This window comes from Podarcis erhardii (assembly GCF_964252035.2).
Source record: "Podarcis erhardii genome assembly, chromosome: 12".
NCBI classification, from domain to species: Eukaryota; Metazoa; Chordata; class Lepidosauria; order Squamata; family Lacertidae; genus Podarcis; species Podarcis erhardii.
Window position 1 is genome coordinate 39,031,757 of NC_138513.1, and position 27,189 is coordinate 39,058,945.

At 44.5% G+C, this 27,189-nt stretch overlaps 1 protein-coding gene across 6 annotated transcripts in view; it reads right to left on the reverse strand.

The window, feature by feature from the left end:
• CPNE4 (copine 4) overlaps window positions 1-27,189 on the reverse strand; it is a 278,514-nt gene that overhangs the window by 82,383 nt on the left and 168,942 nt on the right. For all 6 annotated transcript variants that reach the window (XM_081882139.1, XM_081882138.1, XM_081882135.1 and 3 more), the window contains one exon: window positions 3,655-3,834. In XM_081882139.1, the coding sequence (XP_081738265.1) occupies window positions 3,655-3,834 (180 nt within the window). The remainder of the gene's footprint in view (window positions 1-3,654; window positions 3,835-27,189) is intronic.

Here is a 27,189-nt window from a genome sequence, read left to right on the forward strand (position 1 = left end):
CGAAGCACGGGGCGCCCTCCAGAGGGCTCCGCGTGCTTCGGGCAACAGGCTGCCGCCCCAAGCCTCGCGCGCCCAGCGGGAGCTCCTGCCCGGTGCGCAAGGCTTGCAGACACTCGCCTGAAGCACGGGGAGCCCTCCGGAGGGCTCCCTGTGCTTCGGGCAACAGGCTGCCGCCCCAAGCCTCGCACGCCCGGCGGCAGCTCCTGCCCGGCGCGCAAGGCTTGCGGACACTCGCTGGGGCTGCAGGCTGCTGCCAGCAAGCCTTGTGAGCCTGCGGGAACTCCCGCTGGGCTTGCAAGGCTTGTGGATAGCTTCTTGAAGCCTGGAGAGCGAGAGGGGTCGGTGCGCACCGATGCCTCTCGCTCTCCCGGCTTCAGCGAAAGCCTGCATTCGCCCCATAGGATGCATACACATTTCCCCTTCATTTTTGGAGGGGAAAAAGTGCGTCCTATGGGGCGAAAAATACGGTAAGCTGGAACTGAACTGAACTGAACTGAACAGCTCAGCCGCCCTGCTTTTATAGGCAGCTGGCTGTCAACATTGTACTACAACAACAACCCAAGGTTTCCCACCTAATTTAACTGATGTGGACCTGAGTGAAAACTATATACATAATACTCCTGGTGGCCAGGGTAGCACTTCAATACATAAAAAGCCGGTTGGTACGACTGGTTACAATTCTATATCTCCTGCCTGAGGGTAGAAGATTAACCCTGGCTCATTCAGCTTCTTGGTTAATGGGGGGGGGGGGTCAGCAGTGATTTCACTATCCAACTCTATGACCAATGTTCTGCTGAACAGCATCATATAACCTCCCACCTCTCATTGAGAGCCATTGTTCATAGCAGAGAGTGTGTTGCCCTGGAGAGTAAGGTAAAGGAACCCCTGACCATTAGGTCCAGTCATGACCAACTCTGGGGTTGCGGCGTTCATCCCGCTTTATTGGCCGAGGGAGCCGGCGTATAGCGTACATGTGGCCAGCATGACTAAGCTGCTTCTGGCGAACCAGAGCAGCGCACGGAAACGCCGTTTACCTTCCCGCCAGAGCGGTACCTATTTATCTACTTGACTTTGACTGCTATGTTGGCAGGAGCAGGGACCGAGCAACGGGAGCTCACCCCGTTGCGGGGATTCGAACTGCCAACATTCTGATCGGCAAGTCCTAGGCTCTGTGGTTTAACCCACAGCGCCACCCGCGTCCCTTGCCCTGGAGAGAGAGAGGTTCAAAAACCCACCCACTTTGTGAAGCTCACTTTAGGACTTATGGTAGGTTGAGAGATTGTGACTCGCCCTAACTTACCGTATTTTTCGTCCCATAGGACGCTCCGTCCCATAGGATGCACCTACTTTTTTTGGGGGGGAAATAAAGGAAAAAAAATTTCCCTTTATTTCCCCCCCAAAACCAGGTCGGGGAACAGTGGGATGGCGGTGCTGCGCCTCCCCGCTGTCCCCCGAGCTTGTGGGGCTGGCCGATGTCTGCCTGGCGCGAGGGGCGCTCTGCTTCAGGGCGCCCCGCGCGTCGGGCGGCAGGCTACTGTCCGCAGCATGGGGAGCCCTCTGTTTCAGGGCGCCCCACGCGCCTCCCCGTGCGCAAGGCTTGCGGGCACCTGCGCGAAGCATGGGGCATCCTCCAAAGGGCACCCCGTGCTCCGCGCTGCCAGCTGCCGCCCGCAAGCCATGCGCACGCGGGGGGAAATCCCCCGGGTGCGCAAGGCTTGCCGACACCAGCGCGGAGCACGGGGCATCCTCCGGAGGACGCCCCGTGCTCCGCGCTGCAGGCTGCTGCCCGCAAGCCTTGTGCGCCTGGGGGAACTCCCCCGGGCGTGTAAGGCTTGCGGATAGCTTCCTGGAGCCTGGAGAGCGAGAGACGTCGGTGCGCACCGACGCCTCTCGCTCTCCAGGCTTCAGCAAAAGCCTGCATTCGCCCCATAGGACGCACACACATTTCCCCTTCATTTTTGGAGGGGAAAAAGTGCGTCCTATAGGGCGAAAAATACGGTACTTTGCAGGATTGATGTAAGGACAAAATTTGGTCGAGGCCATGTTCACCACTCTGAGCTCCTTTGAGGAAGGAGCAAGATAGAATGCAGTCCATAAACAGGTACAAGATGGGATTCATTACAAACCTTCCAGTAAGAAACCCTGAGAGATTTCTAATGAAGTGTCAAACACTGAGATCTTTGCTCATGCAGTAGGTACATTTTCTTAAATAGCGTGGTTGGAATTATTTTGATGCTTCTGTCACTCACTTGCTCGTTTAAAGGAGTGCAGTTCTCGAAGAGTAATTTTGCCACAGCAAATATTTATCACACAGAAATGCTGCTTTTTTGTTCTCCCAGCCACAAGCTGTCAAACAAACGAATAGTAAAATGGATCAATTTGGCAGTTAAATGCCTTCATCATTGCCTTCGACAGTAATGAAAAATTAGGCAATGCAGGGCATCAATTATATAATTGAGAGGAAATCAATTTTTACTGGCATTAAACTGCCCTTTGAATATGCATGCCTCTTAACTAGTCACCTTTTGGAAACTGCCATCAATTATAAATCATGTTTATTGCTTATTTATAGGCATAAAAATCCCCTACCAAGAAAGATCATAAAGACTGCTGGCTTCTAAGCCAGCAAGTTGCAACCAAGCAGAAAACAGATATTAGAAGCTGCTGAAATATCAAAAATGCAAACAAACAAATATCAGTAGTTCAAGGGTCAAGTTTCAAGGAAGATCATAGAATCATAGAGTTGGAAGAGACCACAAGGGCCATCGAGTCCAACCCCCTGCCAAGCAGGAAACACCATCAGAGCACTCCTGACATATGGTTGTCAAGCCTCTGCTTAAAGACCTCCAAAGAAGGAGACTCCACCACACTCCTTGGCAGAAAATTCCACTGTCGAACAGCTCTTACTGTCAGGAAGTTCTTCCTAATATTTAGGTGGAATCTTTTTTCTTGAAATTTGGAACCATTGCTCCGTGTCTGCTTCTCTGGAGCAGCAGAAAACAACCTTTCTCCCTCCTCTATGTGACATCCTTTTATATATTTGAACATGGCTATCATATCACCCCTTAACCTCCTCTTCTCCAGGCTAAACATGCCCAGCTCCCTTAGCCGTTCCTCATAAGTCATCGTTGACCATTTTGGTTGCCCTCCTCTGGACACGTTCCAGTTTGTCAGTGTCCTTCTTGAACTGTGGTGCCCAGAACTGGACACAGTACTCCAGGTGAGGTCTTGGGCTCCATGATCACTGCAGATGGTGACAGCAGCCACGAAATTAAAAGACGCCTGCTTCTTGGGAGACAATGACAAATCTAGACAGCATCTTAAAAAGCAGAGACATCACCTTGCCAAAAAAGGTCTGTATGCTAAAGCACTGGGTTAAGGTGATGGAGGCGTGGGCTCTGGTGCAGTTTCCAAAATAGCTACCTTTTGCAGGGATGGGGTGTGTCTGTAAGATACTGTACACAGACTGTAACCAGACCATTGTGAGGAGATGCCTTTGTGTTAAAAGAGAATTATCCAGCAACGATAAAAAAGCCATCAAATTCAAACCTTCATTTCATCCAGTTCCCACATGGAGAAAGCACAATGAACGCGTTTTGCCAGTAATTATAGATTTACCCAAAAAGTAATAAGCAGGAAAGCCATGGTTCCTACCTGCCCAAGAGTACATTCCATGCCACCAAGGAAGTCTGCATCTTTAAGCCCATTGTGGTTGCTGCTGATGTCATGGACTTCAAATCGCAGCCGTTGAACCTCTTCAAAATAGAAGTCCACTGTGAAAAGCTTTGAGAAGATGGGATTTATGCAAGTTCGGATCACTTCCGTCCTGTCGACCTGTCAATCAAAATACAGTTTATATGAGTGGTGTTTTTTTTAATTCAACTGGAGGAAAAATGACATGTAAAAATCTCTTCCACCAAGTAGAAGAAGGGGTGTAAATGATGGCTGTTTAGCAAAACTACTGCTGAAAAGCACTTTCTTTAAAACAAAAGAATATCAGGACATGAACCATTTTTGATGGCCTAGGACCCTCATACTTATGGGACCGCCTCTCCTGGTATGTCCCACGGAGGACCTTACAGTCTTCAAAGAAAAACATCTTGGAGGTCCCAGGCCACAGAGAGATTAGGCTGGCCTCAACCAGAGCCAGGGCTTTTTCGGCTGTGGCTCCGATCTGGTGGAACGCTAGGTCACAGGAGACTAGGGCCCTGTGGGACTTGACATCTTTCTACAGGGCCTGCAAGACAGAGCTGTTCCACCAGGCCTTTGGCCAAGGCACGGTCTGACCCCCTCCTTTGGCAATCCTCACAGAGCCCAATGGTTGCCATTAATCTGATTTGAACTGATTTTATAATGAAATGATTGTAGGATGTTGTATCATTTTACTGTTGTTAGCTGCTCTGAGCCCAGCTTCGGCTGGGGAGGGTGGGATATAAATATATTATTATTATCATTATTATTATTATTATTATTTTGGGCCTTGCTAAAATAGGTTTGGTGAAGTTTTAAACCACCAATGTGGTGCCCTCAACAGGTTTCGTACTACAACTCCCATCAACTGTAATCCAAAGTATCTGGGAGGTGCAAGGTTGCTGAAGCCTAGCTTAAAGGTTCATACTTTTCAGAAAAACAAATAAAGTCATTGGGGTGTTCACATGCTACATTCAGTGAGTGTACAGTCTGTGTACCTGCATACCCAACAGTTCAGCTGTACACTTGTTCAGTTATTCACATGTAATGTTCAGCAAGTGTATAGTCTGTGCACCTGTGCACCTCTACACAACTATGAACAAGCACACCCTCTTTCACTCAAGCACTTGCACGTGTACAGACAACTTGTCCCTGTGTCCAGCGTAATGTGTGAACACACCTATTAGTGGAAATAAAACAGCATGCAGATGGATAGAATTTCTTCATTAAAAGACAGCAAAGGAGATGAGCTTAGGCAAGATTTTATCATCTGAACATTTGGGATACATAAAAGATGCAGGATTGATCGCTGATTTGCACAAGCAAATCAGATGTTTCATTCCTTGCCAACCCGCAGATGAACATGTGAACAGTGAAAGGCTTTATGATGTAAATTCAGCAAAGGTTAGTCAGAATAAGCAATTCCCATAGAAAGCGATGGCACAAGACTCTGTTGAAACAAAAACAAGACCCAACAATTTGCAAATGGGCTCAAGGTGGGACTGGATGTGATGAAGAACATGGGATGGTTGCCAAAAATGGCAGCCTCATTTTCAGTTCTTCATCTTCTCCCCTGTAATACAGTATGTAGTAATGGGAACATGTGACATGATGTCGCAAGTAGGACTTTCTCCTGCCTCCTACCGCATTACACTTCATCATCTGTTTCTGGGTAAAGGTAAAGGTAAAGGGACCCCTGACCATTAGGTCCAGTCGTGGCTGACTCTGGGGTTGCGGCGCTCATCTCGCTTTATTGGCCGAGGGAGCCGGCGTACAGCTTCTGGGTCACGTGGCAAGCATGACTAAGCCGCTTCTGGCAAACCAGAGCAGCGCACGGAAACGCTGTTTACCTTCCCGCTGGAGTGGTACCTATTTATCTACTTGTACTTTGACCTGCTTTCGAACTGCTAGGTTGGCAGGAGCAGGGACCGAGCAACGGGAGCTCACCTCGTTGCGGGGATTCGAACCACCGACCTTCTGATCGGAAAGTCCTAGGCTCTGTGGTTTAACCCACAGCGCCACCCACGTCCCTGCTTCTGGGAGGGAAAAGCAAATTACTCTAGATGCCAGAACAAAGAGGGAAGTAGTCAGGGAAGCTCAGGAGAGAGAATCCTTCTCTGTCCCCATACACCCCAGCTGCCTCATTTTAAGAAGGACATTCTTGTTGAGTGTTTCTGGTGTCACGTTCCTGTTCCTCATCAACGTCTCATTCCACCCTTAGTCGTGACCTGCTGGATTCTGCCTACTGTGCTTGAGGAAGGAAGATCAGACAGCTCTCACTCTGTGAATCACGTCTGCAAATGCTGTGAAGGTGGAATCAAATCATAACAGTTCTCCATGGTCTGAGGCCTCTCAAGAAAGAGTAGCTTTTCACAAGCTTTAGATTTCGACCAAAGAATTGATTGAAGGTCGAAGCAGAAATATGACATGAGCAGACTTTAGGCTTTCATGACTGACGGCACAACCCTATGTTTGTCTACTCAGAAGTAAGTTGCACTATATTCAATCCATCTCATTTCCTACCAAGTGTCCACTGCCATATAAAAACTTAAAGAACTTGTGACCAGGATACAGCATATCACCTACCCAGTAGGCCTCTACCATCATTGGAAGATGCCCTGTCACCCTGTAATATTATGGAAACGGTCCTTCTCTGTAGCGTCACCAAGACCCTGGAATATCATCACTCATGCCATTTTGAATGTGGCATGTTTCAGACACCTTTTAGAAGCGCATTTCTTTGCTCTCTGATCATCAATTATTTCCAGAATGTGCTACTCAGTAATGAGAGCCAGTATTTTACTATATTTTGAAACTATATATCTCTTAGATGACCTGCACATTCCTGAAATGTTCCATTTTGTTTTGCTTTGAGAATCTGAACCATTTTTAGATCTTAAAAAAATGTTTTAATATAGACATATAAATAATATAAATATAAATATAAATTTTAGCTTTGCAGATTTGTGATTGTATACTCTCATGTATGCCTCTTGGAGATTATTTCTGTGATGCAAGACACACATATTTGAGAGAAATTATGTGCAATAAAAATCATTAAATGGCCATTCCTAAATATTGATTAAATCTGAGAACCCTAAGAGAGAAAACCCCGAATGTGGCTGTGGAGAGCAGTGCTATTTTTAGGAGTAATGGAAATTAACAAGATGAGACTTTCCAGGCAGCAATAACTTATATGAGATTCCAACAGAAGCACAAAGCAATTTACACTTCACTTGGTAGCTCATGAGTAAGTTTGGCTTTTTATTATTAACTCTGCTTTCACACCACTTCATCTCCATTCCACAAACGGTCAGAAAGGTCACCAGGCTTTAGAGCTATTGCTTTCACATTGACTGATGTTTGAGACTAGTGATGAGTAGCTCACGGGACGTGGGTGGCGCTGTGGGATAAACCACAGAGCCTAGGACTTGCTAATCAGAAGGTCGGCGGTTCGAATCCCCATGACGGGGTGAGCTCCAGTTGCTCGGTCCCTGCTCCTGTCAACCTAGCAGTTCGAAAACACATCAAAGTGCAAGTAGATAAATATGTACCGCTCCGGTGGGAAGGTAAACGGCATTTCCGTGCGCTGCTCTGGTTCGCCAGAAGCGGCTTAGTCATGCTGGCCACATGACCCAGAAGCTGTACACCGGCTCCTTCGGCCAGTAAAGCAAGATGAGCGCCGCAACCCCAGAGTCGGTCACGACCAGACCTAATGGTCAGGGGTCCCTTTACCTTTACCTTAGCTCATGTGAAGCTCTTTTTTTCAGTATAGTGTTGGAATGTCCCAGGATTCGGGCACTAACCTAATTCTTTCAAATCCCTGCTTTGCTCCAGGGATGAGTTATTTAGGCTGCAATCCTAGACCACTGCCTTGTAAATAAGCCCACATGACTTTTAATGCGTGACAAACTACACCTGCTGAAATGGTGGTGAGCTTGGCATGGTGCAAGCACAGCAGCGGAGTCAATCTGGTACTTCCATTGCTGTGTTTGCCCAGCGCCAGCTTCTGCCACCTTGTCCTCCTCCTCTCAGTAAGCACAGCAATGCAGCAGATGGGAGGCCAGTTGCCCTGTAGCTTTCTCCATGCAGCCACCCATCCCCAATGACTAGCCATTGGATGCCCTTTCATGATACCCCAATTCAGCTGCTTCTCTCTGCTTAATAGTAGAGAGGGCCCTGTGTTGTTGTTGTTGTTAAAATTTCCGTATTGCCCTTCATCCAAAGATCCCAGGGCGGTTCACAGCAGAAAATGAGAATACAGTGGTACCTCGGGTTAAGTACTTAATTCGTTCCGGAGGTCCGTTCTTAACCTGAAACTGTTCTTAACCTGAAGCACCACTTTAGCTAATGGGGCCTCCTGCTGCCGCTGCGCCGCTGGAGTACGATTACTGTTCTCATCCTGAAGCAAAGTTCTTAACCTAAAGCACTATTTCTGGGTTAGTGGAGTCTGTAACCTGAAGCGTATGTAACCTGAAGCGTATGTAACCCGAGGTACCACTGTACATAAAATAAAAACAAAACAAAAACAAACCACCACCACCCCACACTTAAATTTGGGATATTATCATCTATTTTATTCTTAGGTTACCATATCACTACTTTGCTTCATATATATTTGTTCTTATTGAACAAGATACTACTACAGCATTTAAGAAATATCCCTGCATAATTTCTAGAGCTTTCTCTTATACACACACACATCCCTCTGCAGTCCGATCATTATTCTTCTGCTGAAAAGGCCTTTCCATTCTCTGAGCTACTGCTTTAACTAATCATTAGGTACTTGATATTCTTGAGTGAGGTGCCTTTCAAGTGCATTCAAATGCACTTCTTCAGAGAGATCCAGAATTTTGAGGCTGATCCAGCTGCTGTAAGAAGTGTGACTCTCCATTAAAATATGAAATGAACAGAAGACTTTTTTTTTTTTTAGGTCATTCAGTTTGACTAGGAAGGAAATACATGAAGTAGAATATATAAGCTATTTGAATTCTATGCTTCACTTTCCCCATAATTCAGTTAATGTACTTCTCTTCTTTTAGTTTTGATGATATGCCAATACCCTGCCAACACTAGTTCTGTCTGTCTATTTATTTATCTATCTGCATACACACACACACACACACACACACGTATTATGGAAAGTTGTTCATTATACATTTCAACATCTCTTAAGATAGCATAGCTAAATGTTGCATTCCTGACATCAAGGAGGAGGTTTCTACCGATGTTTGGACACATTTGGACACCATTTTGAATCAAGATGACAGGCCGAACCTTTCATAATTGCACTGATTTGAATTACTGCTTTCAAGACTTCTCTAGTTTTTCAGTTTACCAGCACACCCATGAAGAAGACTCATGACTCAACTTACTATTATTATTATTATTATTATTATTATTATTATTATTATTATTATTATTTTGACCAAACTGCGGGAGGCGTCACAAAGAGTCGGACACGACTAAACAACAACAACAATTATTATTATTATTAGAATTTATATACCGCCCTATACCTGGAGGTCTCAGGGCAGTTCACAGAACAAAATCAAAACATAAAACCACAAAATATATAATCAAAATAAAAGCAAACTTACATGGTTTAAATGGTTATATTTGTTACATATAACAATTTAGAAGATCTGCCACAAATCAAATAAAGCTAATCAAAGGAGTCCAGGCAGGTGAGGCTGTCATAAAAAGGGATTAAATCCCTTCCCACTGGACATGTTAACAGCTGCAGCTTGTGGCCATGCAGAAAAGGTCTCTTCCTCTTGGCTATGTGAACTTGGGTTATGTGGATCTGACAGGCGCACCCTGGCGCCACTGTGCAGCATTCACCAAGGTGCACATACCAAGTCTAAAGGGCACTCCCAAGGACCAACTTTGACACACCAGTGAAAATGGTAAATATGTTATTTTATTAGAGTGGGAAACCAAAGATGTAGAGGTTAAATCAGTTATGATTAAATGGGCTCAGGATGTGGGACACAACATTCAATTGGAAAGTTGGGGGAAATTGTGGAAAGTTGATATAAAATCCACAGATTGCATACTATTAAGAGAGAAGTACATGAAAATGATATATAGATGGTAAATCACACCTTTTAGTTTCAGCCAAATTTTTGCCTTCAGAGAAACAAAAATGAAGATGAACCGTCTTTGGACTCTTGCATTCTCCCCATATTTACATCTTATGAGCAAATGCTGCAAGATTTACATTCTTTCAAGCCTCCTTACTTTGGATGTTCCTTGGTCCCAATGGTTCCAATGAAACCAACATCTGTGCAAATTTAGAACTTAGCTACTTATAATTATATTAACATTGTAATAATTATTGTTATAACATAAACACTGCTGAATGAAGGGGTTGTTCAGCTTACTGAGGATTCAGAAAGTGATCTGTTCAGAATAAAGAACGAGACTCTTCAATTACTTTTTTGTTTTTTAAAGGTGTTTGTGATTGGAAATGCCTTTAAGGTAGACAAACAACAGTCAATATTAAGCAGGGGTAGCATCGTTAAATAGTATATATATTTTTGAAGCTATGTTTACTCACAGCAATCAAGAGTGTTAAATTCTGAGAAGTCACATTTTGATGAATGATTTCAGCTTCATTCACTTAAGAAATTTTAACACTTAACAATCAAGTTGAAGGAAAGAAGTGTTTTTTTAAAAAAATAAAAAAATCCAAACAGTAACTTGTAAACAGGTTTGTCTATCAGAAAATAGAAGAGAACAAACAAAGGATATATTTTTTAAAATAAATAAATGATGCCCTCACATCATAACTGCAGATGCCTGGAAAGAAATAACTTTAATTTTCTTTGAATATAGTGATGCTGTTACTATGAAGATCATTATCTGATCTTCTTACATCGGTGTGTTAACCTCATTACATCGTTCCTGTAATTTGCCACTTAATGAATTGCCTATAAATAGCAATCCAATAAGGCATTTGATGCCGCTAAAGATCTCCTAATGTATACGCTTGGGTAAGCAAAGCATGATTAATACTCGTGCTCAGAGATGGGCTTATGAATCATATCAATTGATACAGATCCAGTGCAGCTGTCAGTTTAAGAAATCTGTCTGCTAATGACATGCTCTTAATGAAAGATTTATTAATTCACTTTCAATGGTATAATGTAAATGGCAAATCAATTATGTCACTGAGGCATTAAAAAGATAGGGGACCCAACAGGGTTCTCTTTGAGTCTCTCTGCCGTAAGTAAAAGTTTTGAGATGAAGCCTGCACTTCTGCATGTTGAGGTCAGATTCCATACCCAGTTACACATTTTGTTCTGTATTTGAAATATACTCGGAGTCAAGAGTGGATTTCATGCTCTTTATTCAGCTCATAGTGGTGAGGAGGAATGGAAGTTCCCCCACAATATCTGCTTTATATACATTATTTACACAATGGGCTGCACGTGATAGGCTAATTCCGGGGTTCTCCTGTAGGCCAATCAGGTTGCGGATTCACTTCCACCTGGAGCTGGATTGGGTGGCTCCTGCAGACCAATCATACTGCTGCATTGTTCTAGGACCAGTCAGACTGCTGCATTCTGAATCCTATTGTTCTAGGACCAATCAGACTCCTGCATTTTGGATCCTACTCAACTCAGTACATAACAGTATTTTAGCCACTATCCTTAGCATCTGCAACACTGCTGCTATTGTTAAGAGTTACCATGTATCTCTACATTGTTATCGGAACATAAGAAGGGTGATCAGGCCAAAGACTCTTCCCAGTTTAACATCCAACAGATACCGGTAGGAAGGCCACAAGCAGGACATGCCTGTAATAATAATAATAATAATAATAATAATAATAATAATAATAATAATTATTATTATTATTATTATTATTTATTATTTACACCCCGCCCATCTGGCTGGGCCTCCCCAGCCACTCTGGGCGGCTTCCATAGAAAGCAAAAATACAATAAAATATCACACGTTAAAAACTTCCCTGAACAGGGCTGCCTTAAGATGTCTTCTGAATGTCAGGTAGTTGTTTATTGCTTTGACATCTGCTGGAAGGGTGTTCCACAGGGCGGGCGCCACTACCGAGAAGGCCCTCTGCCTGGTTCCCTGTAGCTTTACTTCTCGCAATGAGGGAACCGCCAGAAGGCCCTCGGCGCTAGACCTCAGCGTCCGGGCAGAATGATGGGGGTGGAGACGCTCCTTCAGGTATACTGGACCGAGGCCGTTTAGGGCTTTAAAGGTCAGCACCAACACTTTGAATTGTGCTCGGAAATGTACTGGGAGCCAATGTAGGTCTTTCAAGACCGGTGTTATATGGTCTCGGCGGCCGCCCCCAGTCACCAGTCTAGCTGCCGCATTCTGGATTAGTTGTAGTTTCCGAGTCACCTTCAAAGGTAGCCCCACGTAGAGTGCATTGCAGTAGTCCAAGCGGGAGATAACCAGAGCATGCACCACTCTGGCGAGACAGTCCACAGGCAGATAGCCTACGTACCAGATGGAGCTGGTAAACAGCTGCCCTGGACACAGATTTGACCTGTGCCTCCACGGACAGCTGTGAGTCCAAAATGACTCCCAGGCTGCGCACCTGGTCCTTCAGGGGCACAGTTACCCCATTCAGGACCAGGGAATCCTCCACACCTGCCCGCCTCCTGTCCCCCAAAAACAGCACTTCTGTCTTGTCAGGATTCAACCTCAATCTGTTAGCCGCCATCCATCCTCCAACCGCCTCCAGACACTCACACAGGACCTTCACCGCCTTCACTGGTTCTGATTTAAAAGAGAGGTAGAGCTGGGTATCATCCGCATACTGATGAACACCCAGCCCAAACCTCCTGATGATCTCTCCCAGCGGCTGCATGTAAATGTTGAAAAGCATGGGGGAGAGGACAGAACCCTGAGGCACCCCACAAGTGAGAGCCCAGGGATCTGAACACTCATCCCCCCCACCACTTTCTGAACACGGCCCAGGAGGAAGGAGCGGAACCACTGTATGACAGTGCCCCTAGCTCCCAGCCCCTCAAGACGGTCCAGAAGGATGTTATGGTCGATGGTATCAAACGCCGCTGAGAGATCCAGCAGAACTAGGAAACAGCTCTCACCTTTGTCCCTAGCCCGCCGAAGATCATCAACCAGTGCGACCAAGGCAGTTTCAGTCCCATGATGAGGCCTGAACCCCGACTGGAAGGGATCCAAATGGTCCGCTTCTTCCAGGCGTGCCTGGAGTTGTTCGGCCACCGCTCGCTCAATCACCTTGCCCAAGAATGGAAGATTTGAAACTGGGCAATAGTTGGCCATCGTGGCCACATCTAAAGATGGTTTTTTAAGAAGCGGTTTAATAACCGCCTCTTTCAGCGGGTCTGGAAAGGCTCCCTCACGGAGGGAAGCATTCACCACCCCACGAAGCCCATCGCCCAGTCCTTCCCGGCTAGCTTTTATAAGCCAGGATGGGCAAGGATCCAGGAGACAGGTGGTTGGCTTCACTCGTCCAAGCAGCCTGTCCACATCCCCGGAGGTAACAGATTGGAATTGATTCCACTCAACTTGACTAGACAAAACTCTAGCACTCTCCCGCCCCGGCCCTGCTCCCACGGTGGAGTCTACTTCTTCCCGAATCTGAGCGATTTTATCTGCAAAAAACTTTGCAAAATCATTGCAGGAGAACATGTGGCCCGTACTGGGCCCCGATGTTGCAGGTGGTTCCACTAAATTGTGAACCACCTGAAAAAGTCTCCTGCTGCTGTTTTCTGCAGATGCAATAGAGGCGGTGAAGAAATTCTTCTTCGCCGTTGCTATCGCCACTTGGTAGGCTCGACGTTGAGCTCTAACCTGTGTCCGGTCAGATTCGGAATGAGTTATCCGCCACCGGCGCTCTAGCCGTCTCAACGATTGTTTCATTGCCCTCAGATCCGTGGAAAACCACGGGGCTGTCCGGGCTCCATGCAATTGGAGAGGGCGCTTCGGAGCCAAACAGTCAATAGCCCTGGTTAACTCCACATTCCAGCGGGCCACCAGGGAATCGGCTGAAAGGCCATCAGCATGGGATAAAGCATCCCCTACCACTCTCTGGAAACCATTTGTATCCATTAAGTGGCGGGGGCGGACCATCCGAATTGGTCCCACCTCCCTGCAGAGGGGATGGGTCGCAGAGAAGTCCAGTTGCACCAGGAAGTGATCTGACCATGGCACTTCTTTCGTTTCGCTTTTACTTAGTGTCAGATCACCAACATCCATAGAGGTAAACACCAGGTCCAAGGCATGTCCGCGACTATGGGTTGGGCCAGACTTATTCAGGGACAGCCCCATGGAGGCCATGCTTTCCACGAAGTCCCGAGCAGCCCCTTGTAAGGTCGTGTCGGCATGGATGTTAAAATCCCCTAGGACGACCAAGCTAGGTGTCTCCAGGAGAACATCCGCCACAACCTGAAGCAGCTCGGGCAGGGAATTCTTGGTGCAGCGGGGAGGTCGGTACACCAAAAGGAATCCTGTACTGCCCCTATTGCCCAACTTCCAGAACATGCACTCGGAAAACTGGGTCTTCCCAATAGGACGCCTGGTGCAAACTAATGACTTCCTAAAAATCACTGCAACCCCCCCCCTCCCTGCCCACATGACCTGGGTTGCTGTGCGTAAGAGACATAACCTTTGGTATTCGGAGACATAGGTCTATATATAGCCATCCTAGCTAGTTGCTTCCCCTTGATCTGCCCCATAGGAGAACTGTGATGTTAGCCATTCTTGCCTGCTACGACCAGTCCAAATAGAAACATGAGTGGGTTGAACACTGCTTACAAACCCTCAATCTGTTCCCACTCCAAGGCCATGCCATCTGGCTCCCAATGCCTGGCACATTTATCACTCCCATCTCTCCTTTCCTCTCTTTTCCATATGCATACAGTTCAGTTAAATCACAAGTAGACAACAAGGTGCCCTCCACAAGTTGTTGGACTACAATTCCCAGCATCCACAACTATTGGCCATGCTGGCTAGGGCTGATGGGAGTTGAAGTCCCAACAACATCTTGAGAGGACTACATTGGCTACCCCTTAGTTAGGTACACATGAATTGCCAGGTGGCAATCAAAGAGGGTTTTGGTTTGGTGGCCAATTTTCTTCTCATAGTATTATAAATTATGCCATGCATTCCATAAAGTAGACCTTAAGTGTTCATAATAATAAAATTATTGGCCACATTTTCTTCATTCCCCACAATATCAAGTTTGGCACCTTAAATAGTGCTTAATCACTTAGCCTTCATTGATTGGGGCCCAAGGAGTGGGGTTCAATTTAAATGAAACTTAAGAAAAGCCAAGTATTCCACTCCACCTGGCTGAAATGACAGTCAGAACTGGGCTGCGCAGATCCATCTGGCACCTTTGAAATTGCTCAACTCAACACAACCTAGTGATATTTTCAAATACAGAAGGGTTTATACTTGAAGAGAAAACTCCTTAATAGCTTAGGTCAAACACTCAGCCTTTAATATCTTGGGAACTGGCAGCTGCCTCGAAAGAGCCAATCCATCAAAGGAGGAGCAACAAAAAGCCAAAAACATAGATGAGAGTGCGCAGGAAAGCATTCCATATTTTTAGAAACTATTGCTTGGCTTTTAAAAACTTATTTTTCAGGGGCAATATCAAACAATATTTTTCAATAAGTGTCGGCTGGATAGAAAATGATTTGTTAAGGATCACTTTATTGGCCAAAGCCCCTCTAACATTACTTTGTAACTGGTCTTAAGAATTATGGGTTGTATCCAATGCTAGTTCTATTCAGAGTATGGCTCATTCATTTCAATAGGTCTACTCTAAGTATAATGTAGTTGGATACAACCCATTGATGGGATCAAGGACCCTTTTGCTTGCAAAGCTCTACTGCTGAGTTGCAAAACGTCTGAAGGGTGCCAGGTTGAGGGAGGCTGGTGTAGATGAAGCAGTGATCTGTCTCCATATAACAGAAGCTTAAACAATTTCAGGTGCATGTTCAGTGAGAAACAATAACCCTTTCTTAAAAAATAAAGGCATATCTCAGCTATGAACTAGATATGCACCTAACCATTCTTTAAATCACATGTTTGCATAACATTTGATGTACACTGAACATGTACATAACTGAAGCAGCCCTGAATTTGGGCCTTCTGTGCAGCGGCATGGAAAGCTTATGAGAACTGTTGAGTGCTGGAAAACGAACAGGGAGATGAAAGTGCTACCTTTAAGCTTTCAAGCTAAGATTCAGAGTACGATCCAGAACTGGATATAATGCAAAAAGAAGAGGAGTGAACAGAACATCTTTTCTAACGCCAAAAAGCCTCTGCTGGTTGTTGTTTTTTTTTTACTCTCTGACCCCACTGTACGTTTTCAAAAAGAAAAAGAATCTAGTCATACAAAAAAAAGTACAGTGAAGCAAAATCATCTTGATCATTGAGGACTCCTGAAAAGAAGAGGATAATGCGAAGGGAGAAAGGTCTTTATTTCAAAATAGCAGTGCAGTTTGCATTAATTCAGTCCATTTGAACTCAGTCTGTTTGAATCTCTTCCATTCAAATTCTGCATGAAGGACGTGAGCATGAATACAAAAAAAAGCTGTGGCCTGCAACATCCTCAGGCAGTATTGGTCAATGATCAAGGGTCTCTTCAGGTCTGGGATTGTCTCCTGCAGCAATCCTGTTGAATATCATCCTTCCTTTCTGCTCCCAGGAAGGAAGATGAAAGTTTATCTCCCAGTGCAAACAGCACTTTCAGGATTGCAGCAAGGCATTAAAAAGCCTCCTCCCCATGCACTCAGGCCCCTCATCCCTGCAATTTTAAATTGTTTTAACAAACCCAAAGCATGTTAATTGCACCCACCTAATGCAGGAGTCTAGTGATGTATGGAAGTGAGAGCTGGACCATAAAGAAGGCTGATGGCCGACGAACTGATGCTTTTGAATTATGGTGCTGGAGGAGACTCTTGAGAGTCCCATGGACTGCAAGAAGATCAAACCGATCCATTCTGAAGGAAATCAGCCCTGAGTGCTCACTGGAAGGACAGATCCTGAAGCTGAGACTCCAATACTTTGGCCACCTCATGAGAAGAGAAGACTCCCTGGAAAAGACCCTGATGTTGGGAAAGATGGAGGGTGCAAGGAGAAGGGGACGACAGAGGACGAGATGGTTGGACAGTGTTCTCGCAGCTACCAGCATGAGTCTGACCAAACTGCGGGAGGCAGTGGAAGACAGGAGTGCCTGGCATGCTCTGGTACATGGGGTCACGAAGAGTCGGACATGACTAAACGACTAAATAACAACAACAACAATGCAGGAGTCAACAACACAGTGCCCGCAGGCACTCGTGCACCTTCCCTGGTGCCCACAGGGTCGTCTCCTCTTGCTGAAATTAGCTCCAAATAATCCTTCTATCACAGCCAACAGAACAGGTTGCGGCATGTGCTCGGTGGCAGGGGTGCTCATGACAATTCCTCCAGTTTACAAATGTGCCCATCTGTTATGTACTAAGCTTGGATCCTAGAACAATAGGCAAGTAGGATCCTAGAATGCAACAAGTGATTGGCTTGCAGGAGAAGACCAATCAGGCTCCAGGAGGAAGTTAATCAGCCTATTAGGCTGGTAGGATTGTAGAATGCAACAAGTGGTTGCTCTGCAGGAGAAGACCAATCAGGCTCCAGGAGGGAAGCAGAGTTAGCCAATCAGACGGGACTCATTGTGTAAATAACGTATATAAAAGCCTGAGCTTTGGGGGGCAATTAAATCACTGTTTTATAAGCTGCAATAAAGAGTATGAAATCATTACAGGACTCCGAGTATATTTCACCACCGGACCCAAAAGTTTGACAGCCGCTGATAACGAATGCAGCATGTAGATTAGGATGGCCTGAGCTTTACAACTAATAAAACTTCTGCAGCTTACTTGGCTATGGATCTTCATATAAGTGACCCCAAACACCCACTTAAAATGAGGATGGGGACCATCCAATGGAGTGTGAAAAGCTTGGCCAATATTTTGTTATTCTCTCCCCCTATAGAATCACAGAATTGCAGAGTTGCAAGAGACCCAAAGGACCATCTAGTCGAGGGGTGAGCAAACTTTTTCAGCAGGGGGCCAGTCCACTGTCCCTCAGTCCTTGTGGGGGGCCGGACTATATTTTGAAAAAAATATATGAATGAATTCCTATGCCCCACCAATAACCCAGAGATGCATTTTAAATAAAAGGACACATTCTACTCATGTAGAAACACACTGATTCCCAGACTGTGCGCAGGCCGGATTGAGAAGGCGACTGGGCTGCATCCGGCCCCCAAGGCCTTAGGTTGCCTACACATGGGTTAGAGCTGGGGTCAGCAAACTTACCGCCCCTCGGGCCGGTGTCTCCAGTGCCGATCGTGTGGCAGGCCAGAGGCTGGGGGAGTGCGTGCCCATATGCGTGCGCACACGCTATTTCCAGCGCACCTCTGGGTCAGAGGAGCACCGGAAATAGCTTGTGTGCATGTGCATGGGCCTCTTCCGACCCGGAAATAACGCTTGCGCATGTGCAAATAACGCTTGCGCATGCGCGCAAGCTATTTCCAGTGCTCCTCTGACCCGGAAGTGGGTAGCCGCGCAGTGCAATGCCGGTAAGAGCAGGTGGCGGCAGTGGGCGGTGGGGGTCACTGCGGGCCGGATAAATGAGTCCCTCAGGCCTTATCCAGCCTGCAGGCCTTAGTTTGGGGACCCCTGATCTAGTCCGAACCCCTGCAAAGCAAGAATCTCAGCTAAAGAATCCATGACAGATAGCCATCCAACTTCTATTGAGCCCACCTCCTGCAGAGGTAGTCCATTCCACTGTTCAACAGCACTTACCCTCAGAAAAGTTCTTCCTAAAGTCCTTCCTATTTCTATTCATTCATATAATTAACTCCCCAGCAGCCTTTTCTCCTAAGGATTTAAACAGGGAGAGAGGCATCTTGGCACCTTGATCCCACTGACAATATCGTTTGGCACCATCTAGAATCATTTACTGCTGGCTGCGAGAAATGGCATTATTTTACACCGTGACATTACCTGAAATAAGAAGACGAGACTAATGCACTGGCCTGACTGGAAAAGAACAAAGGTGTTTGGAAGAATGACACAAGTGGGCAGAACCTTTCCTGATCAAATCTGTGCAGCTCATTGTTCAGTTCAGGATCTTTTTGCCAGTCATGCTGAATAAAATGAAAAAAAAAAACACCCCAGGAAATGACAGAATAATTAACACAGACAAAACTGTGCTATCTGCTTTCAAACACAGAGAAGCCTAACACAAAAGATCACGTTACAGATAGGTAGCCGTGTTGGTCTGCCATGGTCAAAACAAAATAAAAAAATTCCTTCCAGTAGCACCTTAAAGACCAACTGAGTTAGTTCTAGGTATGAGCTTTCGTGTGCATGCACACTTGGTATCTGAAGAAGTGTGCATGCACACGAAAGCTCATACCTAGAACTAACTCAGTTGGTCTTTAAGGTGCTACTGGAAGGAATTTTTTTATTTTGTTTTGACAAAAGATCACATCAGCGACACCAAATTTCTAATGCAGCGGGGGGAAATGCAATAAATGTGCACCCCCCCAAAAAAACCCCACATTTGGACTTCAAACAATCTTTTCCATTCCCTGCAAATCCAATCCCTTTACACTTGTTATTAATAAGAGAGAACCACGGTTTCTAACAGCTTCTTTCTATTATTTCTTGATAGGATAGTCTCTCCCTCTCATCAGTCTGAATCAGATATTGCTGCTGAGGAGATTAGGGAGACTGTTATCCACACGAAAGTGAAAAACAAGGATGAGCAAAAATAAAAGTAATGAAACTGTTAAATCTGTTTGTTACTTTTGACCTAACGCTTTTGAGAGCAGGCATTGAGAAAGGTACGCTATCAGGTATTCGGAACAATATGAGAATTTAGTGGTAAGAATACACGGATGCCCAAAGGACAAACAAGGACAACTGAATAATAGCAGCCTTAATCTCAGATAGTATTAAGGCAGGCTTCCTCAAACTAAACCCTCCAGATGTTTTGAGACTATGATTCCCATCATCCCTCACCACTGGTCCTGCTAGCTAGGGATCATGGGAGTTGTAGGCCAAAAACATCTGGAGGGCCGAGTTTGAGGAAGCCTGCCTTAAGGTCTCCAACTAGACTTACAGGTGTCTGCAGTGGTGCTAAGAAGAATTTCCTGGTCCACAGAAGGAGGCAGTCTACTCTACTTAAGGAGCAGGGTCATGTTGCGGTGACTGATCTCCATTTTCCTTGTTTTCCTTTGAAATTCATTTTGAACAGCTAGAACTCCACATTATTAGCTTGCAAGAGCTTTTATTAATCACTCCTTGTATCAATCAATCAATCAATCAATCAATCAATCAATCACCTCAAGGCAATGCACAAAATACAAGCAGTTGAAAACAACACCGAAAATAAAATCAGATGAATATGAAAACAATATAAAGTAGACACCAATGGCATCATCCATCTGGAAAAGTTTGTTGGAACAGAAATGTATTCAATTGTTTCCAGAAAGTGCAGGCATTTTGGCACCAAAGGCAGAAAGTTCCAACAACTGCATTTCCCAAGGAGTAAAAATACAATAAAAAGAGGTTCGCTAGCAATTTACTGCCCTTTCATGACAACAATCAAAACCTGCTGCCTGAGGCAGTCACTCCAGTCTGCCTAATGATAGGGCCAGCGCTTTGTGCTGCCCACTCAGCTGCACTATTGTCGTCCATGCAACAGCACCTGGCTTTGGATGACAGTGCGACAAAAGGTGACCTTTTATTTCTATTTGTGAAAAATAGCAGCGGTATTCATTCTTCCTATTATTTTACCCCCTTCTACATGTCTTTCCATAATGCCATCCTAATTGGTCCACCTGTGGATATCAATCAAGCGCTTTTCTAACTCAGTCGAAGTCCATTACACTTGATTAAGAGAATGAGCCCCATCTAGTATGAAGACAAATGTTGACATTTATTACACCATCCCGTATCCACGGTTAAGGCATATTATGTTCTCAGCGCCTTTCCATTACTATTCAAATGGATTTTTAAAATGCTCTCTAATAGCCATATTGCAGAAAGTGCTGCACAATCATCTGGATGCCTTCAGCCACATAATCCATGGCAGGCAAAAGTTTAATGCACCTTCTGGCATGTGGGCTGTTTATCTACATTTCAAAATCAATTTAGGGAAGGAGAAGCTTGCTTCTAATCCACTTTGGGATTGGGATCAAAGTCATTTAGGCCCTTCCCATCAAAAGGCATTTTAGAAAGATTAACACCCAAAAATGTGGTTCCGTTGGCTTCAAACCATAATTTGCTGGGGAAAAAAGCTTTTTTTTCTTCTTCTTCAAGAAAACAGTGCCAAGAAACCATTTATGACATTTTAGGTTCTACGACAATGAAAAAGCAAAACTGTCAGAGTGCCAGGAGGGTGATGATCCTACAGCAGGGGAGACAACGTGTTGCCCTCCAGACTTGAACCAAACAAGCCTTCAAGTAGAGGGTGTCCTCAAATAGAGGTTATGGCCACCCTGTGTCTTCTCCACACAGTGCTTCAGTCTTTTCGAAGGGATTACTGCTTCTATTCCAGTTAAAATATATAGAACCATTAGTTGGGAGAGAGCAACCAATGTGGCTGCATTGTTTTATACTTTATAATATGACCATATAGTCATATTATAGGTCCGTATAGTTAAAGCTATGGTTTTCCCAGTAGTGATGTATGGCAGTGAGAGCTGGACCATAAAGAAGGCTGATCGCCGAAGAATTGATGCCTTTGAATTATGGTGCTGGAGGAGACTCTTGAGAGTCCCATGGACTGCAAGAACCTATCCATTCTTAAGGAAATCAGCCCTGAGTGCTCACTGGAAGGACAGAAGCTGAGTCTCCAATACTTTGGCCACCTCATGAGAAGAGAAGACTCCCTGGAAAAGACCCTGATGTTGGGAAAGATGGAGGGCACAAGGAGAAGGGGACAAGAGAAGGCCAAAATGGTTGGACAGTGTTCTTGAAGCTACCAACATAAGTTTGAACAAACTGCAGGAGGCAGTAGAAGACAGGAATGCCTGGCGTGCTCTGGTCCATGGGGTCACGAAGACTTGGACACGACTAAACGACTAAACAACAACAAAATATCACCATGGGATATCCAGGAAGTATAAAACAATTCAAGTACGTAAGAATACGAATCATTCCCAAAATACAATATTGATTGTCCTTGAATCTTCCGGTCAAACTTGGCAACTTCTCTCTTGGAGATCCACTGGGTCAGGTAAATGTGAACTGGGTCTTCTGAGCGCAGGAAAAAATGTAGGTCCTTGACAATATGGTGGATGCCAAACTAAATGACTCAAGAGATGCCAACAACCACACTAAGTATGCGCTGCTACATAACATTTATTCTGGATGTGATGAGCCTTACTAGTTCACGGAAACAGAGGTCTTTTGACATGTGCTCTGGGGATCAGAGTATCTCTCCCACTCACACAAACTCTTCAGTAGCCTGAAAGCTCTCCTCATAACAGCTAACTGTATTCCTTCTGCTCTGCATCTGTCATTGGTAGCCTTAACTTTGACACCTCTATTTACAACTTCACACTTCAACACAAAAAAAATCACATCACGTTCCTCAGCCTGTGACATGCTATATTAGTCATTCCTCCTCCTCCTTCAACTAATTCCTACTTTATGTAGCAAAGAACCACAAAGACCGAGGGGCACTTTGCATTAACAAGCTACCTGCCTCCTGGCTCCAAAGGCTCCGGGATAAGTACAACAGGGAGATACAATGCTTCTGAGCAATTTCCACAAAACTGATATGTGTGATACCGGGTGTAGGAGATGAGCAAACTTACGTTCACAGGTGACAGTTTGCAAAAAGCAGCTGGCAGATCAGAGCTGGATAAATTATCAAGTTACGGGTGGTATTCAACTAAGCTTTACTCAAAGTTAGACTAACTGAATTAATGGACCTAACTTAGTCATGTTCATTAATTTCAGTGGGTATTCTGAGTAAAACCGAACATCACTCTATGTAAAGAAGAGTATCTGAGATTAGGACCACTTTATCAGGGTCCCTGCTATGGTGCAGTAAAATCACCCATGTATCTTACACCGATGAGAAAATTATATAAAAATAATAATTTACAGCTCAGAGCAGCATTTTTCAGCCAGGGTCTCTTCAGCATCTTCCTGGAGAGGCTCATTGAAATGTTCAGCTTCCTACCAAATGCCAATAACAAATTAAGTAGCTAAGAATTCTCTGCCTCGGATCAGTATACCTGAAGGAGCGTCTCCACCCCCATCATTCAGCCCAGACGCTGAGGTCCAGCTCTGAGAGCCTTCTGGCCATTCCCTCCCTGTGAGAAGTGAAGTTACAGGGAACCAGGCAGAGGGCCTTCTCGGTAGTGGTGCCTGCCCTGTGGAATGCCCTCCCACCAGATGTTAAAGAAATAAACAACTATCTGACTTCTAGAAGACATCTGAAGGCAGCCCTGTTTAGGGAGGTTTTTAATGTTTGATGTTTTATCGTATTTGTAATATTCTGTTGAGAGCCACCCAGAGTGGCTGGGGAAACCCAGCCAGATGGGTGGGGCATTAATAATAATAATAATTTTAAGATACTCCAAGGCAGCTGCTTGAGGAGGCTGTCACACTCTGCCTAAGGGACTGAGTGAACCTCAGGTGGCTGCCAAAATAATATAATAATATAATATAATAAATTATAATAATATAATATAATATAATATAATATAATATAATATAATATAATATAATAATATAATATAATACGAAATATGTAATTATAGGTTGAAACATTGCTACAGAGATTAACTTGTTTTAAAATGGGATGAACTGTATGAAAAGCAGGCCTATCAGTTACTCCAGGCTCAGAGTCAATATTCCTCTGAATTCCAGTTGTGTATGTGTGACAAGTGGGGTCTGTGTCTGCTGCCTTCATGCCCTGATGTGCTCTCCCCAGAAAAATCTGGCTGCCCACTGTTGGAAACAGATTGCTGGACTAGATGCTAGACATGGGTGACAAAAATCCTTCATAATGACACATCACCTTTCTTTGATTTCACACTTCCTGTTAAAGCTGTCATAAATCATGGTTCCTATTTCCTCAGTATTTTTTCTCTGCTTAGGATTCATAGCCAGACATGTGCTGCATGCAGTCACTTCCCCCCTCCCTCCCCAATTCACTTAAGGTATTTTTGGCGCTTTAAAGGTACAGTGGTACCTCGCAAGACGAAATTAATTCGTTCTGCGAGTTTTCTCGTCTTGCGATTTTTTCGTCTTGCGAAGCACGGATTTTGGAAAAGCTTCAAAAATCAACAGTCTTCAAAAACCTCAAAAAAGGCTACCACACCGCGTGCTATGAGTTGCTCCTCAAAGTCAAGTCGCAACTGCACCCCCTGAATGCACCCTGGGTGTTAACGGTTTTAAGAAAAAGGAAACAAACTTGCAAGACGTTTTCATCTTGCGAAGCAAGCCCATAGAGAAATTCGTCTTGCGAAGCAACTCAAAAAACGAAAAACTCTTTCGTCTTGCGAGTTTTTCGTCTTACGAGGCATTCGTCTTGCGAGGTACCACTGTAATGTCTCATGTGAATATTCAGGGATGAGTGCACAGACACATTTAAAGCACATTCCCCCATGCCCACATCCAAGGTTGTTGGAAAGGGGGCTGGGAATTCTAGCTCTGTGGTGGGTAAACTACAGTTCCCAGCTGTGTGTGTGTGTGTGTTAAACATATGGTGTGTACACAGTCTAAATCTTGGTGCGATAAAAAGATGATAAAGATGAAAATACCTCAGGCAGACCGAACTTAGGCAAAATATTTGGACCACTGACTCCAAACCTCACCACATTTCTTAGTGGAGGTATAATCTTGCTATGCTATCATCGCTATGAAGGGCTGGGGTGTTGTTTGGGATTATTATTATTTTTGCCAGGGTCGAGGTTGGTGCTGCTGGTATTTTGTATCTTTATTTTAGATCTTCTTGTGATTTATGTGGGAATTGTTCTGCTTGGCTGTGTATTTTTTCAATTTGGTTTTTTTTGGGGGGGGTTATGTTTTAACCCTCACGCTGTAGGCCACCTTGAGCATGGTTCGAAGTGTGGAAAGGTAGCATTCAAATGACATTATGCAGGCAGGTAGGTAGGTCATTTTCCAGTCAGACAGATTCCTTAAAAAAAAAAAAAAAATTATTCAAAATTTCAAAAAAATACAAGAAAAAACAAAAACACAACAACAAAACAAAACAAAAAAACAGAAAAAATAATAACAAAGAAAAATACAAATCCAAATTACATCCTTTCATTTACTTATTTCTTGGACCTCCTCACACCTCCCTTTTTGTATTCTATCTTAATTCATTATTTCAGCAAATTCTTCCCATACTTCACAATTTTTATTTGAATAATTTGTCTTAACAATCTGTCTCTCCCCCCCCCCCGTTAACTCAACATATCCTTTCCAACTTTTACTATATTCTGTTATTCAATTTACCGTTGATTTCTTTAACCTTATCTTACCTTAAAAACCATAAAATTTCAAAATTTAAACCATATTTATGCATACCTCCTTCAAACCTTTCTACTAAAGCCAATTAATTCCTTTCCAACATATTCTGATATTTCATTAGTATCACACTAATTCCAAAAAGAAAATATATAAAAAGAAATTCTCTTCAAATTAAATCCAATGTCCCTTCTTCCTGGTTTCGGGTTATGTCAGTCCACAGACAGATTCCATCCATTATCTCTCCATCTTATCTCACATAACTACCTTTTGGAAACTGCATGTCCCATTTTCCCTTTTGCCAGGAGTGGCCAGCATGGTAGGATGAGTCAAACAGAGCCATTCTCCCAATAGCAGCATCAGCGCTGCTTACCTGGAAGGTGTGGCGCTAGGGCACCATTGATGCTGGAGCCGTGTGAGTTCACCAGCACAGTCAGTGTGGGTTGCTTACCTAGGCCACACCCACACCATACATTGAAATAAGGCTTCCTCAACCTCGGCCCTCCAGATGTTTTGAGACTACAATTCCCAGCATCCCTGACCACTGGTCCTGCTAGCTAGGGATCATGAGAGTTGTAGGCCAAAAACATCTGGAGCGCCGAGCTTGAGGAAGCCTGATTTAAAGCATCACTCTTTAAACAGTCATGGTTTCCTCCAAATGAATCTGAGAGCTGTAGTTTGTTACGGGTGCTGAGAGTTGTTAGAAGATCCCAATTCCTCTCACAGAGCTACAATTCCCAGAGTAGTTTAACAGTCAATCCCTCTTCGAAGGGAACTCTGGGAGTTGTAGCTCTGTGAGAGGAATTGGGATCTTCTAACCACTCTCAGCACCCGTAACAAACTACAGCTCCCATAATTCTTTGGGTGAAGTCATGACTGTTTAAAGTGGTATCATACTGCTTTAGAGGTATGGTTTGAACGTGGTCCAAGTTAAGCAGCCTTACCGTGACAGCATCTGCAGACTTTTGCCATACCAAACTTGACCCTTAGAAATGTGCCAGACCTAGAAAGTCTGTAACTTCAAAATCTGTTAGAAACTTCCCAAATAATCATTATTAACTGCTTTTAAAATAAAATCTGTTTAGTGAATTTTGCACTTGGAGCATTTTCCCATGTGGCTCTGTCATGCGAAAAAAGTTATATATAAATAATTTCTCTGCTCCCAGCACCTGCCATCCACACTGGGATGCAACCAGAACAATACATTTCCCCTGTAGGGAGGAAATTGATTTAGCCTCATTTGATGCTCTCTAGGAAGAAATCGTTCCACCGTGAGCATCCTAGGGTGTTTCTGTTTACTATACAAAAAGCTCGAAATGTCATCACATTTAAAAATGAATAAAAGGCAGTCTCTGGACCACAGGCTATTTTTTCTCCAGGCTAATGATTTATTGTCAGAATAATAAGAACATGTATATTAATGACGCCACCCTCAATCAATAGGTGTTTTCAAGCGATGTGCACCAGATACAGCCAAGTCCTGAGACCAGCTGGGCATATTCAGAGGGCAGTGGGTGAGTCACATACAAGAAGCCACAGGTGGGTGGGTGGGAGATCAGACAGGTAGGAGAGGCAAACATCAGATGGGAAAACCCCATGAAAAGGCTGAGACCTACCCTAACCACTAGGTGCTTCCTGATCAACTCACACCTATCCAAAAGTGGAAGCATAGCTTCCTTCAGTCAATTAAGGCTGCAAGCTCATAACTGAGGAGTAAGTTTTATTGAACTCAATGGGGCTTCGTTCTCAATACAGTGGTACCTTGGGTTACAGATGCTTCAGGTTACAGACTCTGCTAACCCAGAGATAGTACCTCGGATTAAGAACTTTACCTCAGGATGAGAACAGAAATTGTGCAGCGGCGGTGCAACGGCAGTGGGAGGCCCCATTAGCTAAAGGGGTACCTCAGGTTAAGAACGGACCTCCGGAACGAATTAAGTTCTTAACCCAAGGTACCACTGTACCACTGTACTCT